The sequence below is a fragment of the Mytilus galloprovincialis genome, chromosome 7 (assembly GCF_965363235.1).
Source record: "Mytilus galloprovincialis chromosome 7, xbMytGall1.hap1.1, whole genome shotgun sequence".
NCBI classification, from domain to species: domain Eukaryota; kingdom Metazoa; phylum Mollusca; class Bivalvia; order Mytilida; family Mytilidae; genus Mytilus; species Mytilus galloprovincialis.
In genome coordinates, this window is record NC_134844.1 from 37411743 (window position 1) to 37433584 (window position 21842).

Sequence of the window (21842 nt, forward strand, 5' to 3'; positions counted from 1 at the left end):
TTGACAAATAAAAATTGTTGTCAGTGTTGTTGTAGAATTTGTCTGTCATTCTGGGTATTTATTATTCTAAAGATCTTGGTATCATCTTCAAATAGGTATGCATCAGAATCCACTTGGTCTGGAAGATCGTTTATATATAGAACAAATAGTAGATGTCCTAGTACAGATCCTTGTGGTATCCCAGATGTAACGTTAGCCCAGTCTGATTCTTCACCATTCACTATGACCTTATAATAATAAATAAATAACCTTTATTTAGAGTCGGCAAGGTATACAAACATAGACAAACATAAGCTCTGATGAGCTTTTAACCGACATATGAGACATTTTTAACAAATTCAATACAATATTTAAAACAATACAACACATAATACACATGCAATAAATTTCACAGCACAAAAAAAAAAATGAAGCACTAAAAGCAGAATCATTATAAGCATAAGCTAGGTATTAAAGCTAAAAGCATATAAGTGTATATTAGACATAAAAGCTGGCAAAATGCACAGCATAAAAATATTTGAAAAAATTGGGTACGCCGATCTAGGTGGTAAATAAATTTGCATAATATATTAACTAAAAGACTGCAAGAACTGCGCACTTACAGTCATTTCCATTCCATGACTTTAGAATATTTTTGAATTGACTTAGTAAAATTAGCAACTTTTCTAAAATCATCAGTTAGATCATTCCATAAAACCTTTTGTTTTCCTAACCCATTCAAGAGAGAATCAACGATATAGCCTTCCAGAAGCAAGAGACTGGCATCAATCAAAATAAAAAATTAAACTTTTTTAATATACTATATAAACCAAATAAAAGACCTATGCAAATCCAAATGTGATAGATCAACATTATGTAGATTAAGGTTAAGTGCTCATACTTTATCTATTGAAAGAGGGCGATATCTAAAAATACAAAAGCAGAGTAGGGTATGTCTTTGCTGCAACAATGGAGACATTGAAGATGAACTACATTTTCTTTTAAAATGTTCCTCTTATAACTATCTGAGAGATAACCTCATTGAAAAATTAAATAATGTCCTATTGAGCAACAGATTACCTTCTTTATCACATAACTTGCTTATATCAATTCTAAATAGTAATTCCCAAACACTATTAAAACTTGTTGTCAATTAATTGAATGAATGCTTGTTGGTGAGAAACTCATTATTAAAAGGTACTTGATCTCTGTAATAATGTATATGCTTCTCTTTTATTTTTATATATTTCTGTCATAATTATCCACTGTCACTCCTTCATTGTATATATGTTATTGTAGTTTGTCTTTAATTTGTTGCCATAACCATTTATTGTCAATGTGTTAGTGTTAATAAAGTTATCTTATCTTCTAAGAAGCATATGGCAGTAGAAATTAGAATAAAAGATCATGGTGAACTTTCTGTCGGCAAAAAAATCATGCAGAGCTGATATGTTATATGTTTCTGATGCACTGCCGGGGCACTGCCTAACTTTCAGCATGATGTATGAGTTAGGCTTTAAGCCGGAATTAGAAACCGGAATCGTTTCCGAAACTTATTTACAAAGAAGGGAGATAATTTAGTAAAAAAAAAAGAACATAATCATGGCAGACCAAACAAAAGTCGATCAGTTTAAAAATTTGACTGGTGTAGACGACGAAAGGGCCAAATTTTATATTGAATCAGCTGGTGGTAATGTAGAGGTTCGTAAAAACAAATGGCCGTCACCGTTTTCCTAATGAATCGTATTTATCGTATGCGTAGTCCCGGACGCCGGTCATAAAAATATTTTTTTCTGTTTTTGTATAAAATTAAAAAAAAAAAAAAAAAAAAAATACAACCACCACTGTTTAGTGTCAAACGGCAATAATTGGGTAGACGTGAGATTCAGAAAAAGTAAGGAAAACCAATAAAAATGTTCAAAGTTCTGTAGATTTTCTTCACCAGTAAGGAAACAATGGGTAAAAAGCACACAATCTCACATAATACAAAATTCATACATTAACAATAGACATATCTTTTACGACTTTAGTGAAAATCAACTATTTCCCCCCACCTCAATAATGCACAATATACATGATATACATGATATAACCAAATTAGTACTAGTCTTTTATCGCTATTTACAAGTACATTCGTACATAGACCCAAAATAGATAATGTATATGTACATGATGTAACAGTCTTTTTTGGTCTGACAAACCCTGAAATAATTTGTCACATACATGTACTGATAACTTGATTTTTTTATGAACCACTTATCATGATTATAAAACCAGTTTCATAGAAGATGAGGATTGACAATAAAATTAAAATGATAAACACAGAGATTAAATTCTTCTTTAGTTCTTTAGTGAGTGTCAACTTGACACTATAATCTCTCTGTATTTACATCACTCTGGCAATTTTATGTCGCTTTTGTATAAAACTCATTAATAGTACGTTTGTATTTATGATGTGGCAGCGCACTGCAAAAAAAATAAATAAAAAAATAAATCAATAAATAAATAATTAACCCTTATAAAACCTTAACTATCTATTTTGTGAACCTTCCAGTATCTTTAATAAAGACCCCTACCAAATATTGAATATCTTCTATGTGATGTTTGTAATTTTCATTTTCTGTTGTTGCTAATAATACTTCTGATTCAAGTGTTAGTTTTGATGTTATGAAGTAGAGTGCAGAGCGGAGTTTCTCTCTACCCTCATAATTTTCACAATTCAGTAGATAATGGTCAACTGTTTCTTTTTGTCCACAGTTGCATTTGTTGTTAAGTGCTGGGCATATCATTGATTTGTACGAGTTAAAATTACATTATCCTGTTCTTTAACTAGTTGATATCCAATACATTTCAGATGACGGTTTGTCTTTTGGAAGCATATTTTTTACATTTTGTTGAAAGGAATAATATCTTCTTCCTTTATCACTGTTGTCCCATCGGTTTTGCCATTTTAACATTACACTGTCTTTTGTTCCTTTTTGTATATATCTTGTTTTGTAAATATTGGAATGCTTTCTATTTTTGTCTACCTCCTTTGCTGCGTATTTAGCTAGTTGGTCTGCTAGTTCATTGCCTTGTATTTCAGCGTGTTCAGAGGTCTATTCTCTATCCAAGCAATGTTTTTGGCAATCAATCTGCCATGAACAATTCAACATGACAATGACATAACGAAAAATCGTGAATCCTGAAGTATAGACAACAGAAGAAAAAGATACGATACAGTCCACAAAAAATCCCATTATAATGAAAACGAAACATATTTAGGCAATATGAACCTTACACGTACCAAAGAATGGCGATAAATTCAGATATTCTTTTAGAGGAAGCAGTTCTGGTTGTACTAGTGGCATCTTTTATGTTGTTTATTGCAAGCAAGGTTGGGCGGTAAATACCACCCCCGGTATTTACCAGTGGTATTTACCGGTATTTACCGCCCCGGACAATACTCCCCAAGTGGTCAATACTGGCAAATACTGGTCAATTGAAATTTTCATGGTTGTTTCTACTATTAAATGAAGTAAAATCTTGATAAAAAGTCAAATATAATGTGTCAGCTTATAAAGGTAATGAATTTGATATGTTTTATTCATTTATAACACTTATTCTTACTACTGATTTAAAATTTAGTTTTTATGAATTATGATATTGCATACTTAAGATATATATATATATATATATATATATACAAATTTATATTTTATTTCAACTTTTATTTCAACATGTTTAAATCAATATATTTTTATTCAAAATGTATGATTTTACAGGTAATTAAAATTAAAGGTAAATAAAACTACAGGTAAATGAAGTTACATGGGTCTTTTTACCTATCACCTGGCATTGCTAGGTGTGAAAATTTAATTACTAAAACAACAGCCTCCAATAAAAGTTGACAGTACATGGGTTGAAAGTAATAAAATTGATATATGAAGGCTCCCTTAAACAATAAATCATTTCCTGTTTATAGCTATCTAACTGTGAGATAAAAAAAAAAAACTTCTTCATGCTGGAAATGAAAATTTGAAGCATGAACAAAAAGTTTTTATCTTTTACTATAATATTATGTACACATTAATCAATGTAGATCCCTGTTTGAATTAACAATAGAATTAGAAATGAAAGCATTAAAAATGGTTTAAACACTTTCTATTATTAATTTTAATTATAATTGACCAAGTAGATAGTGGTTTTTATAGTAATGACCTCTCAAAATTTCAATCGACCAGTATTTGCCGGTATTTCCCAGTATTTGCCAGTATTTCCCGGTAAATACCGGTATTTACCACTGGCATGGTCAATACTAGTATTGACCGCTTTTTTGCCAACCTTGATTGCAAGTAAACATTTGCCGGTAAGTCACATTGAGTGATAAGTGCTAAAACCACAGAATGACTTCAGGGTTGTGGCTAGAAAAAATATAAAACATATCCATGTTCATACATTGTACATGTATATGCACATGACACAACGGTTCTGTTCTTAACTTGTAACCAAATAAAAAACACTTACTTTTTTTCAGATTTAGGATTCATCCATACTTATACATTTACCATGTTAACTACAATGTAAGTCAGTGATTTATTTAAATGAAAAACTCAGAAATGATTTTGTTTTCATTTTCAGATTTTATTATCTAAACCAAATCACTGCATAAGTAAAAGTATGGATATAACAAAAACCAGCCCTTCCCATTTTCATGTTTATTATCTGAAACATTGCATACTATTTTTGATAAATTATCTGTATTTCCTTTGTTTAGTTAGCTATATCAAGCTTCTATGAAGAAGATGGTGATGATGACATGGTACAAGTACCAGTACAGGCACCAGTTTCACAACCAACAGTCCAAGCATCTACACAACATGGGGCCTCAGGGCCACCAAAACAACCATCAAGGTAATGTTACAACCAACAGTCCAAGTATCTGCACAACATGGGGCCTCAGGGCCACCAAAACAACCATCAAGGTAATGTTACAACCAACAGTCCCAGTATCTACACAACATGGGGCCTCAGGGCCACCAAAACAACCATCAAGGTAATGTTACAACCAACAGTCCCAGTATCTACACAACATGGGGCCTTAGGGCCACCAAAACAACCATCAAGGTAATGTTAAAACCAACAGTCCCGGTATCTACACACAACATGGGGCCTCAGGGCCACCAAAACAACCTTAAAGGTAATGTTCCCTCTATGAGTACATGTACATGAACAACAATGTTGCAAGTTCAACAAGCACCAATAACAGACACCAAAATACCACCCATAGCTAAAGACTGCCATGGCATACATGTACATATAGGTTTCCTTGTGAATGTGGTTGGTTCTATCCAGGCACTACAGCTTCAATACAAACTGATCACACAAAATGAAAATCATAGTGCTGAAAGTAATGTAAACACCTATCAATGAATGTAACATACATGTATGTAAATTAATATGATGTTACCCAAGTGAATTACCTTCCAGTGATCACTTATTAGAACTTAACTACTGGTGATTGACTTATTTTTAAACAGTTTTCGTCCTGAATAATTAGTACAAATGTATGAATAAATGCCTCTATGTGCAAAGCAAACAACAGTTCATCTGACATTCAATCATTCAATCATCTTACATGAAGCCTGTACATTATATACATGTACAAATATGAATATAAACCATACATAAATGTTAACCTTAGATGTCTTTTATATTGTTTTTCTTTGGGCTTACAAGTAGACCAAAAGGTTACAGTCCCTATATATTGATGTAATCAGCCTCAGGTCCTAAAAAGCAAACATAAAAATTATTCTTTATTCTGTATATCAGATCATGTATATAGAAGTTCTTTCTTGTGGTTTTCTTTCATCCACTGTTAATTTTCTACATATATTTGTTATAAAAATATAACTGACTAGTATGAAAAGTACTACATGATATATACTGATGGCTGTGCCACAGACTCGCAACATATTTGATTATTACATGAAGTTGTTTTCTTACACCAAACCCTTAATAAAATTATATTTCTATTTCCATTAAATTAACAATCAGTATTTGTCTATCTAGGTTTGCCACAATAGCTAATTACCAAAAAGAAGGTGACAGTTCAAGTTCTGATGAAGGACAGGCATTTTATGCAGGTGGATCTGAAACCAGGTAAATATCTATGTTAATCATAAACAGATATCATATTATATGTTATTCAGGATCTGGACAAGGATATGGGCTCATATTCACTGCCAGTGTTTTATATCTCCCATGCTTGAAGGCGAAGGGGATATACATTGTATATAGTGCTTTAACAGGGGATATGGGCTAGGGAATATGAGCCCAAATCCCCTGTGAAGCTCGAGTGACAGTTATATTATACTACTAAAGTGTCCTGATTTCAACACTAATAACCCCTAGTCTTCAGGATAAATTTTGACATCACAAGCCTGAAGCACAATTTTGATTGGTTGGATTCTGTTGCCTTGGATTGTAGAGAAGAATTTTACAAGCCTGAAAGCAATATAACAAGTCTGTGCTGTATACATGAATCTACAACAGGTTATTTTAAACTAGTATTTAGAGACGGTCAGGTGGTCTGATATCATGCTTATCTGGGAACAGCCATGAAACTTGTGTAACATGAAATAGGGTCAGACTCTGATTCAATGTAAAAAAAATATATACAAATGTAACAGGCTTTTCATATGGTGCTAAAAATTATGATTTAAATTTCTTAACAGGCTCACATAATTTGCCTTATTTGTATATTGCTTGAATTAATTTGAAACCTATTTATTTAGACTAAAGTGTTCAGACAACAAATATGCCAGAAATTGAATTAGTCAAATAAAAAAATATTCATTAAGATTTTATTAATGGGAAAAAATTGATAGGGTTAGAATTCTATGGACTGCTTTGAACATATACCTTCTTTTTTTTCTGTTTGATTTGAAGTCACTTTCTGATATCATCATTTTTGTGCAGCTGTTTCTGAAATTACATTTTTATTGCATGTCCCATCCGATCAATTGCTTAAGAATCACATTGATAGATATGCACAATAATTTCTAATTGACATGATTTCTTGTTATAGTGGAAATAGTATAATTGAAAATATTGTGACATTTTGAAACCCTAGAAATTGTTTAATCAAGACATGCATCACAGGTGAAAAAATATATGAAACTGAATGTTTTCTCTAAAATTATTTATAGACATGATAGATGTTGTTTAAATTTATGTCAGTATAAATAGTTCATAGAAAATATCTGCCATGCCAGCCATTAAGATTTTTAAAAGTTTATCAATTTTTTTTTCAGTGGTCAGCAAGTTATAGGACCGTCTAAAAAGAAAAATAACAAAAAGATCGTAGAAGACCTGTTCCAGTCTGCAAAAGAGTATGTAATTTTGACTAGTTACTGAAGTTTGTGGTATTAAGTTTATAGATAGGGAAGGAGGGTTCAATAGTTAATAATATGTTAATAGAGTGAATTTGAAAACATATTTTACAATCAATCAATTGTGATCAGATATGAAAAAAAAAATGTACATATTTTTTTTTATTCCCAATTGCAAAGTCAGTTATCATGCTTATTAGAAACACATAAATATTTCATTGCAAATTGTATTCCATTTCAGAAAAGTTAAAGTACTATTATATTTTGTTGAACAGTGTTTCTAATCACATTTTCTTCAGAAACTTTAGGCAACATATTAGAGACATTGGTTATACTGTTTACAATTAATCAGACCTCATTTACCAATAATATAGATAGAATAAGATAGAAGATGCTTTATTTCCATAAAATGGGCACACAAAGGAGCATAATATAATATCATTATAATATTATTCTTTTACAAATATAATAAACAATACAGTATACATATATAGTTACAAACACAAATAAGAAATAACAGTTTTCATATATCAGTATATTAATATATATAGGAGTATATATAAAACCTTCGTCTCAGGCCAACCTTAAAAATATGTTTGTTTGCAGTTTTCCGACTGTACCTTCAGACTGAAGGGTCAGTAGGTAGGAAAAATATTTTATTTTATCAGCCAAAATACAGTTTAAACAAGCAGTTACACTAAACCAAGTTTCTTGTGAAGAAAAAAAAACATTTTAAAACAACAAACACTGGACATGCTGAAAACCAACATCAAATGAACAGGCATTTTCAGATAAAAAAACTTGTTAACCAAAACTGAAACTTTAACATAGTGTCATTATCCAATTTATGACATAAAATATGGTATAATTATTAAATACTGGAACACTTATAAACAAGGAATGTCATTATGACTAGAACTGTTTTAAAGAAATATATTCAGACATGTATGCTTCTTGACTAGAATGTTTTCATGAGTAGAGTATTTTCTTCAGAAAAATGTAGATATTAAAGATTTATAAGACAATGTATTAAAGAGTGTATTTTTAATAAAAAAAAAAAAAATAACCATTGAATCTTCCTCAAATGAAAAAAAGGCAACTTGAAAAAAAAGTATTAAGACATTTAATTATATGTGATAAGGTTATATTTTTACCAGGCTTTAATGAAAACCAAAGAAATCTAAAGTTTGGGGTGAAATCCATAGCACCCCATTAAAGTAAATGGTCTGTACTGAAATGTTTTTAATGCATAAAAAAAATTGGCAGCATAGCTCCTAAGGACATGTTTTAATTGAATTCACACAGGCCACACAGTTTGGGTATATTTAATATTGTAAGAAAGAGAATAATTGCAATGAGTGGGGCAGCCCCCCCCCCTCCCCTTATCCTAAAGGAGCATTCTCATTGCAATCGAAGATAGATTTAATATAGAGAGAGTATATTTATTTTTCAAGCTAACCATTCATTTTCTCTATATCTTTGTGTAGTTAGGGTTGCTTCTTATTGATTTGGCATGATCTATATCCATTAACATTTCAAATGAGCCCATTTCTCCGTACAGGCGTGTTTACAGATATCAATGAAGATTTAAGTCACGGAGGAGTGGTTTCATCTTTGTCGTCTTCACAACGATTTGTAGAAAATATGCCATACTTCAAGCTGCTGTCGAATTATTTAACCACTGAAATTGGTTCCATAAAGTCAGGCTCCACAGATTCTGTACCCGATTTGTTTGAGACAGAATGGTTATCGTGTCAGTTATGAATATCCGCTGCATCATCGTCAATGATATCATCACACATCATTACATGTGCCTGAATCTGTATAAACAGTTTACTGATAAACTTTTTTGTTTGTTATTTGTCTTAAAATTGACACGAGACGACAGCGTAAAGTACTCCTCCCTGACTTCATGGATACCTGTAAACAATTTCCATGTGCTTTATCATTAAATGGTCACATGAACGCTTGACAGGAAGCTAAGAAAAACCGAACTTGAAATGCGTAATTGACCCAGACTTTAAATCATTTCCGGAAAGGACCCAAAGTTCCGGATCGCGTCAATAGAAGTATTAAAAAAAATTTCTTCAAATTTAAAGCAATAAAATTTTCACAGTCGGGAGGATTTTCAAGGGTCGGTCGGTAAACTGCAAACGAACAATATTTTAATTTAAGCCTCAGGTACACCTCTAGTAAGTAACAAAAAAGAATACTGTGAGTAAGCTAAATATATCTAGCTGAACTGCAGGAGGCACCAAGGGACGATGCTATATGGCATGGTGGGTGCATATTAAAATGTGTATCGGGACATTAATGATATGGTAAGATATTGTAAGAAGTTGCACATAACTGGTATGTCATCCTCGTGCCTGGTGCAGAGGAGTCAATACTATTTAAAAGTGACCATGGTATTTACGAGTTTACATATTTAAACAAACAAATCTGACTGTGACCTCATTTTCATTGGCATGGATATATTCTCTGTTTGTTGTTTGTTTAATTTCTTATAAAACTACCATCTTTGGCATCTCATATAAACAAGGTGAGCAAGAATTAAATGCTTGTCAATTTTCATGCAACTTTATCAGGTAAAGATAAGGTCATGATCTGTAAGGGAAAAAGCTAAAGTGAAGTTCTACCTTGAACTGTTTTATATCAAATGTATTTTGTATAGCCATGGTGCAGAAGAAGTTGGGGAACCAGAGGCCAAAAGGCCAGCAGGTACTAAGAATGCTTTTAGAGGAGCTGGTTACAGACTTGGAGAGACAGAGGAAGACCCAATAGATGTTGTACAGGGTGCTCCTATCAGAGATCAGTCTAGAAAGGTAGAACAGAAGAATTAATGCACTTTTTAACCATGAATGTACAAAAATACTTTATAAGAAGCAGATGAATATTGTACATTTTTGTGTATTAGTAATTTTGATCTGTAGAACAAAATGGTTATTAAAGAATTTGAAGGCCTTGGTTAATTTACAGAAGTATAACATATGCATTTTGACAATGAAGGCATAGTTGTCATTTGTTTATATGTTACATATTTGTTTTTCATTCATTTTTTTACATAAATAAGGCCGTTAGCTTTCTCGTTTGAATTGTTTTACATTGTCTTATCGGGGTCTTTTATAGCTCACTATGCGGTATGGGCTTTGCTCATTGTTGAAAGCCGTACGGTGACCTATAGTTGTTAATTTCTGTGTCATTTTGGTCTTTTGTGGATAGTTGTCTCATTGGCAATCATACCACATCTTCTTTTTTATATAATACTTGCTAATTTTTGTTTCGTATGCAGTTTTTGCAGTTATGCCCTCAAATTAATTCTTCCAGTTGATTTAATACTTGATTATGTGGACATTTGAATTAACATGATTAACAAGTTCATCTTTTATTTTATGGCTACATATACATGATATATTTCATTCCTTAACTGCTTTAAAATGGAGTCGATAATTTTTTTTGTTTTTTTGTTTTATTTCAAAGATATCATGATTTAATTCAATTGAACTATAGTCTTAGTAAATATAAACACAGCAGAAAAGGAGAAACATATAGTATATTGGACAATTACCAATTTGATTCTGTTTTTACATTATTTTAATACTAGTTGTTTCCCTTTGATTATAATAGTCTGGTTCCTCACCAGACACAATGGTCGTCTCTTAGATCTAACCTCAGATTTTATACATTTATGATTGTGATTGGTGAATCATGGACAAAATTGAGAGATTTATTATTCCAATTCCAAGAAAGGCATTCAACTAATAAATTTAGAATTTAAAAGATTTTTGGAACACTTATACTCTTCAACTTATACCAACAATAAAAACTCCATAAAAATTTCTTAATTTACAGTTTGTAGCACATAAAGCTTGATGTCTACCATACATTCTAAATATTGTTAATCAATATTTTTGTGCCCCACCAATGTTTTACCTTTGTCCGTCTGTACATCCCAAAATTGGTTTCCATTCTCTGACTTAGTTGGCCTCAACCAATTTATACATAATTCTTATTACCACCTAGGGGGCCTTAGTGGCCAAGTGATCTAAATAGTTCTACTAGGTTGCGAGTTCAAACCCTGACCCTGTGGGTGCACCCAACTTTAATCTTAATCGACTAGGATTGTCTGTTTTCGTATTGAAGGTTGGTGGTTTTCTCCAGGCTTCCTCCACCTATAAAAATAGCCTAAAAGCTTAAAAGTTGCCTTCAAAACACTAACAATCAATTAATATTACCACCTAATGCTAATCAACTATGAATTTGTGTGGCATCATGTTATGTCCCTTTATAAAAAAAAATGCTGAAATTGCTCTTTCCACGCTTGCAACTAAACTTCAGGAGCCTGTAATTCAGTGGTTGCCATTGTTTATGTGTTACATATTTGTTTTTCATTCATTGTTTTATATAAATAAGGCCGTTAGTTTTCTCGTTTGAATTGTTTTACATTGTCATATCGGTGCCTTTTATAGCTGACTATGCGGTATGGGCTTTGCTCATTGTTGTAGGCTGTAAGGTGATATATAGTTGTTAATGTATGTGTCATTTTGGTCTCTTGTGGACAGTTGTCTCATTGGCAATCATACCACATCTTCTTTTTTATATTCACCTCTGACAACTAAATGTAATTAATCTCAAACATATTGCTAATTACCTACAAAGACAGATAAAGTTTGAATTTGGATGATGTGATCACTTTCAATGTTTTTGAGACATGTTCCTTCATGAATTGCTTAAATTGCTGAATTTCATGTTTTCGAATTAGAAGAAAAAAGAAAAGAAAGGGAGTAAATTTTCAGAGAATACGAAATACCAATAGATTTGAACTAGTACATTGATTCTTGCCTATTTATAAGCTGGAGCATTTATGTCCCATGAACACATTCTTTTATCTACATTAATAAGTGGTGGATTATGAAATTATATAAGAATGATATCTAAGATGTAATTTTGTTTTCAGGTTGATATGACTTTAAAGTTATGGAAGAATGGTTTCAGTATTAACAATGGACCTTTAAGAGATTTCAAAGATCCTACCAACAAAGAATTTTTAGATTCCATATCTAAAGGGTAGGTTTGGCTCATATTGGTGTACCTAATCATACATATTCATACAGATTTTTTTTAAATTACAGAAAAATATATGATGCATTATTTGTAATATAACCTGCACATAACACAGTCATTCGATATTGTTGCTCAGCAAATACATACACAGGTAATATAACAAACAAAAAAATGTATGGTGTGTTTACTGTTAGCACAATACATGTTGTTTCAGCGTTCCCTGTTAAGAGATCAGATAAATATTTTCATTTATTAATGATACTGTAAATGTAGAAAGCATTGTGTGTACTAATTATTGAGGTTCGTAAATAAATGATACAAATGGTGATAATTAAATGCTGCTTACAAATACAAATAAATATTATCAAAATTTTAACTTATTTTGTTATTTTTGCACAGAATGTTGGTGTAATTTTGCTGAAACAAAACAATTTCTGAAGTTACAGTATACCTTATAATATAAGCCTAAGTTGTGCTATTTCAATATTTTACCCACTGGTATAATTTACTATATCATTTCATACATATTTAGTGAATAAATTATAACTCTGTGGTTAATTATACCACAACAAAGTTGTGTAGAGAATGAAGTATTTGGTCTGTCTTGTCATCATTATTCTGTCACCAGCTGCAGGATAGTATAAAACAGAAGATGTGATGAGGTTGCCAATGAGACAACTCTTCATAAGAGAGCAAATGACACAGAAACTAACAACTATAGGTCATTGTACGACTTCAACAATGAGCAAGCTCATACTGCATAGTCAGCTATAAAAGGCCCTGAAGTGACAAATGTAAAACTATTCAAACAAGTAAACTAAAGGCTTAAGTTATGTGCTTTCATTCCTCTTTACCTTTGCATTGTACTTAATCTCACCAAATGTCTGGTGAGATTGATTATCTTATTTAAATAACTCAAATTAATTTTTGTTGCCCTGATATTGCCATCATTTTTTGGAAAGTTTGCTATAGCTTGCTATAGCTACTTTCCATAGGCGTCGGCCTCAACTTTCCAGTGAGACAGACTATCGCAATGTTCTGCTCCAAGATAATGTAGTACTAGTGTTCGAATTATGATTCTTGGATATTTTGAGTTGCTACTCTTTTGAAAAGATTACAGCTTGAATAAAAAAGGAATAAATGTTTACCGACAATTCAGATGAATTTAACTTCATTTTGCAAATAAGTATCACAAAACTACTTTGCGGATCGGCCATTGGCTGAAGAAAATCAAAAAAAATCTACGCGAGGCAGCGTTTCATTCATGAATATTTCATGAATGAACATTTTCCCGCACTATTTTTTTACTATGTACGATATTTACAACTGTTTATTATTGAATAAGTAAAAGCCCGAGAATATCGAAAGAGTCCGGTATGCGAGAACAAGTTGATATTTGACCAAGTTGTCGGATAATTGACAAGTGAAAATGGTTTGATTTATTTAACAATACACAGGTGATAGAATATAAAATAATCGATAATTATATGGCTTATGTCTCACGCCAAGAAATGTAAATAAGGTAAATACCGGCTTTAATCATTGTGTTAATAGAAAAGTGCATTGTTTTTGTCAAAACTGACATCGATCTGAAAGTTTTGATGCCAAACATCAGGAACATATATATTATTATGTTAGATATACTGTTCCCAGCAAACATCATTTGAAAACTTCTGTTATTTGAATACTAAATGTTTCACATTCCAATGTGGATATGAGGACCTTCACTTGTTCAGCATGCTCAAGTGCATCAAACTGACAACAGACATCAGAAAAAAACGTTTTAATGACAATAAGTATCATAGCATCAGTATAATTTAAAAGCAACCGAGTCGTCATCTACTTCTTAGAATATTATAGTTCAGTGTATCAAGACCGAGATCAAGCTAAAGACAAGTGCTGTAAAAAATTATTTAATAACATTTGTCACGGGCCATGTACATTGTACTAGCAAACTGACTTTCTTAGTGCTTAACAATGCAGGAATAGCGGATCCAGAACTTTTTATCCTCACACTTTATTCCTGGGGCAGTAAAATTCTTTAAGATTGACCTACATGTATAATTAACAATGTGTGGTCCTAAGACTGATGCAATGATTACTAGTATATCAAATAAATGGTTCAAAACAAAAAATTCAAAAAACATTGCCTCAATGGTGATTACACAGCAGAAACTAAAACGTGTTGTAGGGTTATAAGCACCTCAGATCAACATTGTATGAATCTAGAGTATATAAACATTTTATTCCTGAGGTCATACTACTATTGTTATGCCCCCACCATAATGAGTTGTATCCTTGTTTTTTTTCTATAAGTATGTACGTCCCTTACTTGTACGTACATCCATACATCCCAAACTTGATTTCTATTTCTTTCTTTAGTTTTCCTGAACCAAATTTTATGAAACTTATACGCAATGCTTATAACCACAAAACACAAGTCAAGCTTGAATTTTGTTGGCGTCACTTTTACCATTCTAGATGTAAAGGGGTGAAATTTTCAGTATACCCTATCAAGTATATATACCCTTATATATAAGTTTGACTTGTAGCTTTCTTCGGTTATACATTTATCAGGTGAAATTAAAACAGTCTTAAGATTTAGAAGTATAAACAAGAATGTGTCCATAGTACACGCATGCCCCATCTGCACTATCATTTTCTATGTTCAGTGGACAGTGAAAATGGAGTAAAAACTGTAATTTGGCATTTAATTTAGAAAGATTAAATCATATGGAACATCTGTAATACTAAAATAACGAGGTCCAATTTGTCAGCAGTAATTAATATTACCAATAATTGATAAGATCCAGGTTGATGGATTCAAACAGAAAGATTTTGAAAGCAGAGAAAACTGTGCATCTTATATACTGCATGACTTTATCAGATGACAATCCCAATACTAAAATAAGGCTTACGCATAGTTATATACTTTAATTCAGTCACAGACCCAAGATATCACGGGTGTGTTCTAGTGTGTACTAAGTTTCAAATTGATTGGACTTCAACTTAATCAAAAACTACCTTGACCAAAAACTTTAACCTGAATGGGACAGACAGATGAATGGACGGACGGACGAACGGACGCACAGACCAGAAAACATAATGCCCATAAATGGGGCCTAAAAAGTGAATTTTGGAAATTGCTGGCAAGACAATAGTTTAGTTTGAAAAATCAAAACTGTGATTAAATACATATTTGAAATAATACACGTCTATAACCTACATGACCTATTTGAAATAATACACATATATAGTTGCAAACTTTCCAGAGGTGCTATCCAGCACTTTGATTGTCATCAGATTCTCATCAAACTTTAATGAATATTTCCTCTCATCAAAAACTTAGACGAGTTTCATAATCTGAAAATCAAAATAGATACAATTTTACTTCAAAAGGGAACTTGTTAAATTTCCGAGAATAAATTATTGTCCCAAGAATGCAATCATACCTAGAAGAATACGAAACTTTTAAAGTCCTAAATACTTACCTTTCCTTTGAAATTTTCAGTTTAATTTTAACGGCAGTATAAGCAATATTTTGTTTTTCAATGGATGGAAAAGTGATAATTCCCTAAATTGTCATGCATAGGTCTAAGTTTCAGACAATACCAGCAAAGATAGTCTTTCAAACATGATGTTGACAAAAATCAAGTATTCTATTTAAACTCTGGATAGTGTTGAATTCATTGGTACATACACATCAATAAATTCCCCTAAAGCTTCTGAACTGCAAATCTGGTACTTTCCTTCATGCAGACATGTTAAGATTTGAAAAAGTTATTTGATGAGTCATGAAAACATTAATATTATTCTATGTAACAACCATGTGATGAATGCATTTATTGACTGATATGTCATAATGTTAATTGTTGCATTTTAACTTACAGTGATTCACATGTATGAATAAGATACTATCTACAAAGTAAAATTGTTATGTAACAAATATAGTATGAAAATAAGGATATTGTTTGATTGAAATTTGCTGTTATAAGATTATACTAGTAGCTCAACAGTGCAGCTTTTTAATCATTTGAAATTAAGGAATGTACCTCCCTCATGCAAAACTCTGATTCCCTGCCTTTTTGGCTTGATCAGCTCTTCAACTTTTTTATAAGCTTTGGTTTAACTTTTAAATATTTTGACCTCAAGAAATTTATAGTTGATATGCACAGCATGTGCAGTAAAATTGCTACCATCAATTCATAATGTTATTACAAGCAATTGTTTACCCTATGTACACAAAATAGGCTGTAAAATTTAATTGAAAACTAGTCAGGAAAATTCTGCAGATTTTGTTGGATTTCAAGAAACATATTTTGTTATATTGCAGTCATTTAGTTTATTAAATTTATTAGTTATACAGAAATGCAGTTGTAGAAGTTCATTTAGTTTCTGATATTGTAGTACTGATTTATTTCTCAGGTAACAATTTGTCTCGGGCAATTCCAACTTCCTGTTTTAATTTTTATAGGATTACACTGAGGGAATTAAAACTGTTATAAAATTGATGAAGATTAATATGTATATTCTATTTATATCCATTTTCTCCCAATTTTCCCTTTTGCATGTTTTAAATGATTTCAAATTTCTCCCAATTATCATGATTATCTTAAGTGTTTGGCAATTTATTGATGTTGAACAAATCTTAAAAAAGTTCTTGCATTATCTATATGAAACAAGAAATTATTCCTTGGTTACTAGTCTTAAAGATTTATAGTCTTCAAATGTTCTATAAATGTTTGATAAAAGGTTAATGTTAAATTTGTGTTCATAAATAATTTAATTAAATTTCAGGTTAAAATTGATGTAATTAAAAGTTAAGTTAAAGTTCAGATGTAGATTGGTGTGCTTTTAAATTTTAATAAAAGTTCTGGTTTAAATTTGTGTAAATTAAAAGATGCCAAAAAATTCAGGTTTAAATTGGTGTAAATGAAAAGCTTATTAAAAGTTTAGGTTTCAGTTGGTGTCAATTAACTTTTTGATTTAAGTTAGTGTAAATGAAAACTTTGTCATTGGTATAACATTGATAGAAAATAACATAAATATATTATTCACCAGTAGACATATCACTTTTTTTTTTATCTATAAGACTGACATGACTGTAGATGAGAAACAAAAAAATTATTTAAATGGATATTTAATTTTGTGGTTTTATGCAATCTTCATATAAACCTATAGAAAAGTTGTACTTGATTGAGCATTTAGATTTGTTGTTCATATATACCCAAGAAATCCATAAAAATTGGTGTCCCAGGAATAATAAAAGTAACATTGTGCATATCTATTAAGCATTTCAATGTAAAATTCACATGCTTTTGGGTTACACCATATTGTAACAAAATTATGTGTTCTTTCACAATGTTAAGTTTATGCAATAACAGCTTTTCCAATATTCAGTCATACATTTCCAGAGAAGTTCCTAATGAACTGGTCAGAGAGGCCAGAGGTGGTGAGGTCAGTTTAGATATGGAGGATCACAGAACAGAAGATTATGTTCAGCCAAAAGTACCGGTCAAAGCTTTTGCTGGAGAAGGCCATATGTTAGGAAGGTAATTTATTTTACATTTGAAATATAGTAGCAAAAGTATACAAGTGAATATTTACACATATACTGGTCATTGTTCTGCCTTCAACTCAAATTTCAATACTTCTCTGCTTGTTATGGTGTTAGGTTCATTAGCCTGTCCCAAGACATGAATCTTGTCAGTTTTTGCTTTGGTAAATCGAAACAGTATTTTTTGGTCAGGAGAATTTGGTATTGATGGCAGATCTATTCACTTCTTTCTGTAAACCTTGGGGCTGTTTCGAGTCCATCAAATTATCATATTGGATGACACATGTCAGCTGTCTATTGTAAAAGATGATAATTTGACCTCAAGGTGTCTTTTATTTTTTTGCGTCATTAAGTTGTGGTCTCATTGAGACTTACCCCACAACTTCTTTTATTTATTTTAAGTAAACTAATTTAATTATTCCTAAAAGACAATGTATGGTCTTATTTAAGTCAGTAACATATCACAAACATGAATGTATGTATTGAACACAATGCCCCACTAGCACATTTCCATGATCGGTGAACTGCAAAAATCTGGTTGAAAATATATATTAAATTGCTCATTCATAATGAACATGTGTACCAAGTTGATGTGACCACAAACACATTCAACCAAAACTTTAAATTGATAAGAAACAGACAGATGGACTTATTGAACACCTTAAACCAAAACTTTAACCTCATAATGAACAGACAATGGGATTGAATGATTTTTAAACACATTCAACCACAACTTTGACCTCATAAGGAACAGACTAATTGACCAATTGATGAATACACAAACTGGAAAATATAACGCTCCTCCGCTATAGTAGACAGGGTATAAAAACAAATCAAACAGAAAGGTACCAGTAAACAGGCTTCTGTCTTGGGACAGGCATACAAAGCATAATCATGAGTGTTCAGTCCTCTTAATCTTAGGCAGTAGTTTATGAATCAAACCATGTGATAAACTGAAAAATCAATTAATATAGCATGGGAACATTTAAAGAAATATGAAGATGTTACTTGAACAACAAATATAAAAGGACAGAAACACAAAAAGTATTCATATGATAAGTCTCAATGTTAATGAGAGCTGGTTTAAAATCCAAGTTCACCTGATTAATAGATCATGCTTTTTCATGACTTATAAAGTATTTTTCTTACTATTGCAGTGATTTAAAACTTTTTGTTATGAATAGAACTTATCGAAAACTCACCATTTGAGTAGTTCATTATTGTTGAATTTCAAAGTATGATATTCACTTTTTATTTACAAAAATTAAATACTATAACAGGAAACAAATTGCATGTTTAGAGACCTGTGAAAAGAGACGTTTTATTTTTTCCCTTGTAGTCCCGCACCAAATGTAGTCTCTGGATCCCCAGCAGCAAGTGGTTCAGCTAATGATGAGGCTGCATTGAGAGAAGTCTCCATCAACACATCACAACCTACAACAAACATACAGATCCGATTGGCTGATGGAACAAGGTAAATGATACAGTAAAACCTATCACAAACATACAAATCTCATTGGCCGATGGAAAAAGGTAAAAAATACAGTAAAACATATTAAAAACATACAGATCTATTGGCTGATGGAACAAGGTAAATAATACAGTAAAACCTATCACAAACATACAAATCAGACTGGCTGATGGTAAGAGGTAAATAATACAGTAAAACCAATCACAAACATACAAATCAGACTGGCTGATGATTCAAGTTAAATGATTCAGTAAAACCTATTAAAACATACAGGTGACTATGGGGTATGGGCTTTGCTCATTGTTGAAGGCCGTACAGTGACCTATAGTTGTTAATTTCTGTGTCATTTTGGTCTCTTGTGGAGAGTTGTCTCATTGGCAATCATACCACATTGTCTTATGTTTTATAGATCATAAGGTTTATGGAACAAGGTAAATAATACAGTAAACAACCTTTTTCACAAACATACAAATCAGATTTGAAGGCAGTTTGAGGCAAATAATCAGTAAAACCTATATATAACAAACATAAAGATACCATTGCTGATGTTTCAAGGTAAAAAAAAAAGCAGTAAAACCTTTCACATACATACAGATAAGACTGGCTAATGGTTCAGTGTAAATAATATAGTAAAACCTATCTCAAACAAACATCAGATTGGCTGATGGTTAAAGATAAAAAAAAACCACTGGAACCTGCCAAAAACATCTCATTTGGTGATCTTATAAAAGTCTGTGTCAAACCTATTACACAAAACATTATAATTCATATATCTCAAATAGTTTAAGATATGTTATACAGATAAATCTTACCACAAATATACAGTTTAAATTCTGTTCTGGCTCATCGTATATAATCCTGAATGATGTTTAATCTATTACTAGTGAATTAATTTGGTTAAAGGGATATATGTAATCAACAAAAAGTTTTAGAAATCAGGAAAAATTCATTGTGAAACCTAAATAGATATTATGTTTAGAAGAAAATTGCAATATTTAATTTATCCATCTCAAATCATCTGACAATAATAATTTGATAAAATTTCATATCAACATTGTTTTCTTAATTGAAAATGGAACTCAAGTTTATGATGATTTTATAAGCCACTGTAACCACTGCAGCTGCTATAGATGGTGCATCAACTATAGATAGTATGAACAATATTTACATATGTCTCTTTTTTTTCCAGACTGACAGCAAAACTGAACCATTCTCATACAGTTAGAGATATTAGAAGATATATTGTTACGTATCCTTATTATGTATGGTTGCAAACATTATTATTGCCAGTAGTTAAAATGACATCATATTTGCCAACCAAATTAAACTTAAATTTTTTTACCAAAAGCCTAAATTGGTATGTTAGTACATTTAAGTTACATGGAAAATGATATGAAAAACCCTATAACAAAGAAATATTAGAGATGAAAATATGCTGATCAGTGGTTATCACATTATCTTCTTTAAAATAGCTTACCTCAATGCTTATTACTGGTAGCATGTATAGATACATAACCAAATCACAGGATCTTGGTTAATAAAGTGTATTGAGTACATCACTATTAAACTCTTATGAATATAAACATTTTACAGTACCTATATGATGATGAGTGTCTGGATAAATCTATTGAAATAATCTGCATTAGCATATATATTGATACCAATTTTCATGAGTAAAGGTGAATCACAAACTAAAAAGTTCAACAAGGTACAAATTATCAAAAGTTTTGTATACAGACTGTCAAAACCATGATAACAAAAATCCAAAATTTTCATTTAATCTATGAAAACTGGTACTCACAATTCCAAATAAATGAATCCATAGAAGAAGGTAATGGTAACTTATGTTAGAAAATTCATTTCCTTAACTACTTTCAGCGCAAGGCCACAGTATGCCCTATCACCATTTGTTTTATTGACAACATTTCCTAACAAAGAATTGACAGATGAATCATTGACTTTACAACAAGCTAATTTATTGAATGCTGTTATTGTTCAACGAGTGAAATAAACACTATTTATTGTTTGGTGCCGATCTGTTGAATAAACACGTTTATTTATTATTTGAATTTGATATTGGTAGATTTGAATAAGTATATCATGGAATGATTTATTTTAGTTTTTTTATTATATATTTTTTGTATTCATTGGGGTAATATTGTTTACTCCTGTCTGTCTGTCAATTCATTCTTTCAGCAAACAAATATTGTGGCAATTTTCTGGCTGGGAAAACTATACATTTTGACTTTTTATTTAGGAGCCTTTAATTCAGTGGTTGTAGTTTGTTGCTTTATATTATATTTGTTTTTCATTTATTGTTTAGTACATTTATAAGACTGTTGGTTTTTTATCAATTTCCCAATTGAATTGTTTTACATTTGTCATTTCTGGGCCATAT

The 21842-nt window shown here is 31.3% G+C and overlaps 1 protein-coding gene across 2 annotated transcripts; it reads left to right on the plus strand.

Moving 5' to 3' along the window:
* Positions 1-1537: 1537 nt before the first annotated feature.
* On the plus strand, positions 1538-21505 carry LOC143082906 (NSFL1 cofactor p47-like). 2 transcript variants are annotated; one of them, XM_076258907.1, is made up of 10 exons: positions 1538-1680; positions 4736-4872; positions 6031-6120; positions 7275-7352; positions 10027-10177; positions 12310-12419; positions 17831-17968; positions 19313-19447; positions 20634-20693; positions 21323-21505. In XM_076258907.1, exons 1-10 carry the CDS (start codon positions 1582-1584, stop codon positions 21453-21455), a joined length of 1131 nt encoding a protein of 376 aa, XP_076115022.1. In that variant the 5' UTR covers positions 1538-1581; the 3' UTR covers positions 21456-21505. The 2 variants fall into 2 exon arrangements, with proteins under 2 accessions (XP_076115022.1, XP_076115023.1); XM_076258908.1 differs by lacking the exons at positions 1538-1680; positions 4736-4872 and adding an exon at positions 4932-5014.
* Positions 21506-21842: the final 337 nt, after the last annotated feature.

What these genes read in the sequence shown, in the direction of transcription:
- LOC143082906 (XM_076258907.1), top strand. Translation starts at nt 1,582, where the DNA reads ATGGCAGACCAAACAAAAGTCGATCAGTTTAAAAATTTGACTGGTGTA. An exon ending in TTAGATTCCATATCTAAAGG is followed by an intron (nt 12,420 to 17,830) that starts GTAGGTTTGGCT and finishes ATACATTTCCAG; the next exon opens with AGAAGTTCCTAATGAACTGG. An exon ending in GAAGGCCATATGTTAGGAAG is followed by an intron (nt 17,969 to 19,312) that starts GTAATTTATTTT and finishes TTTCCCTTGTAG; the next exon opens with TCCCGCACCAAATGTAGTCT.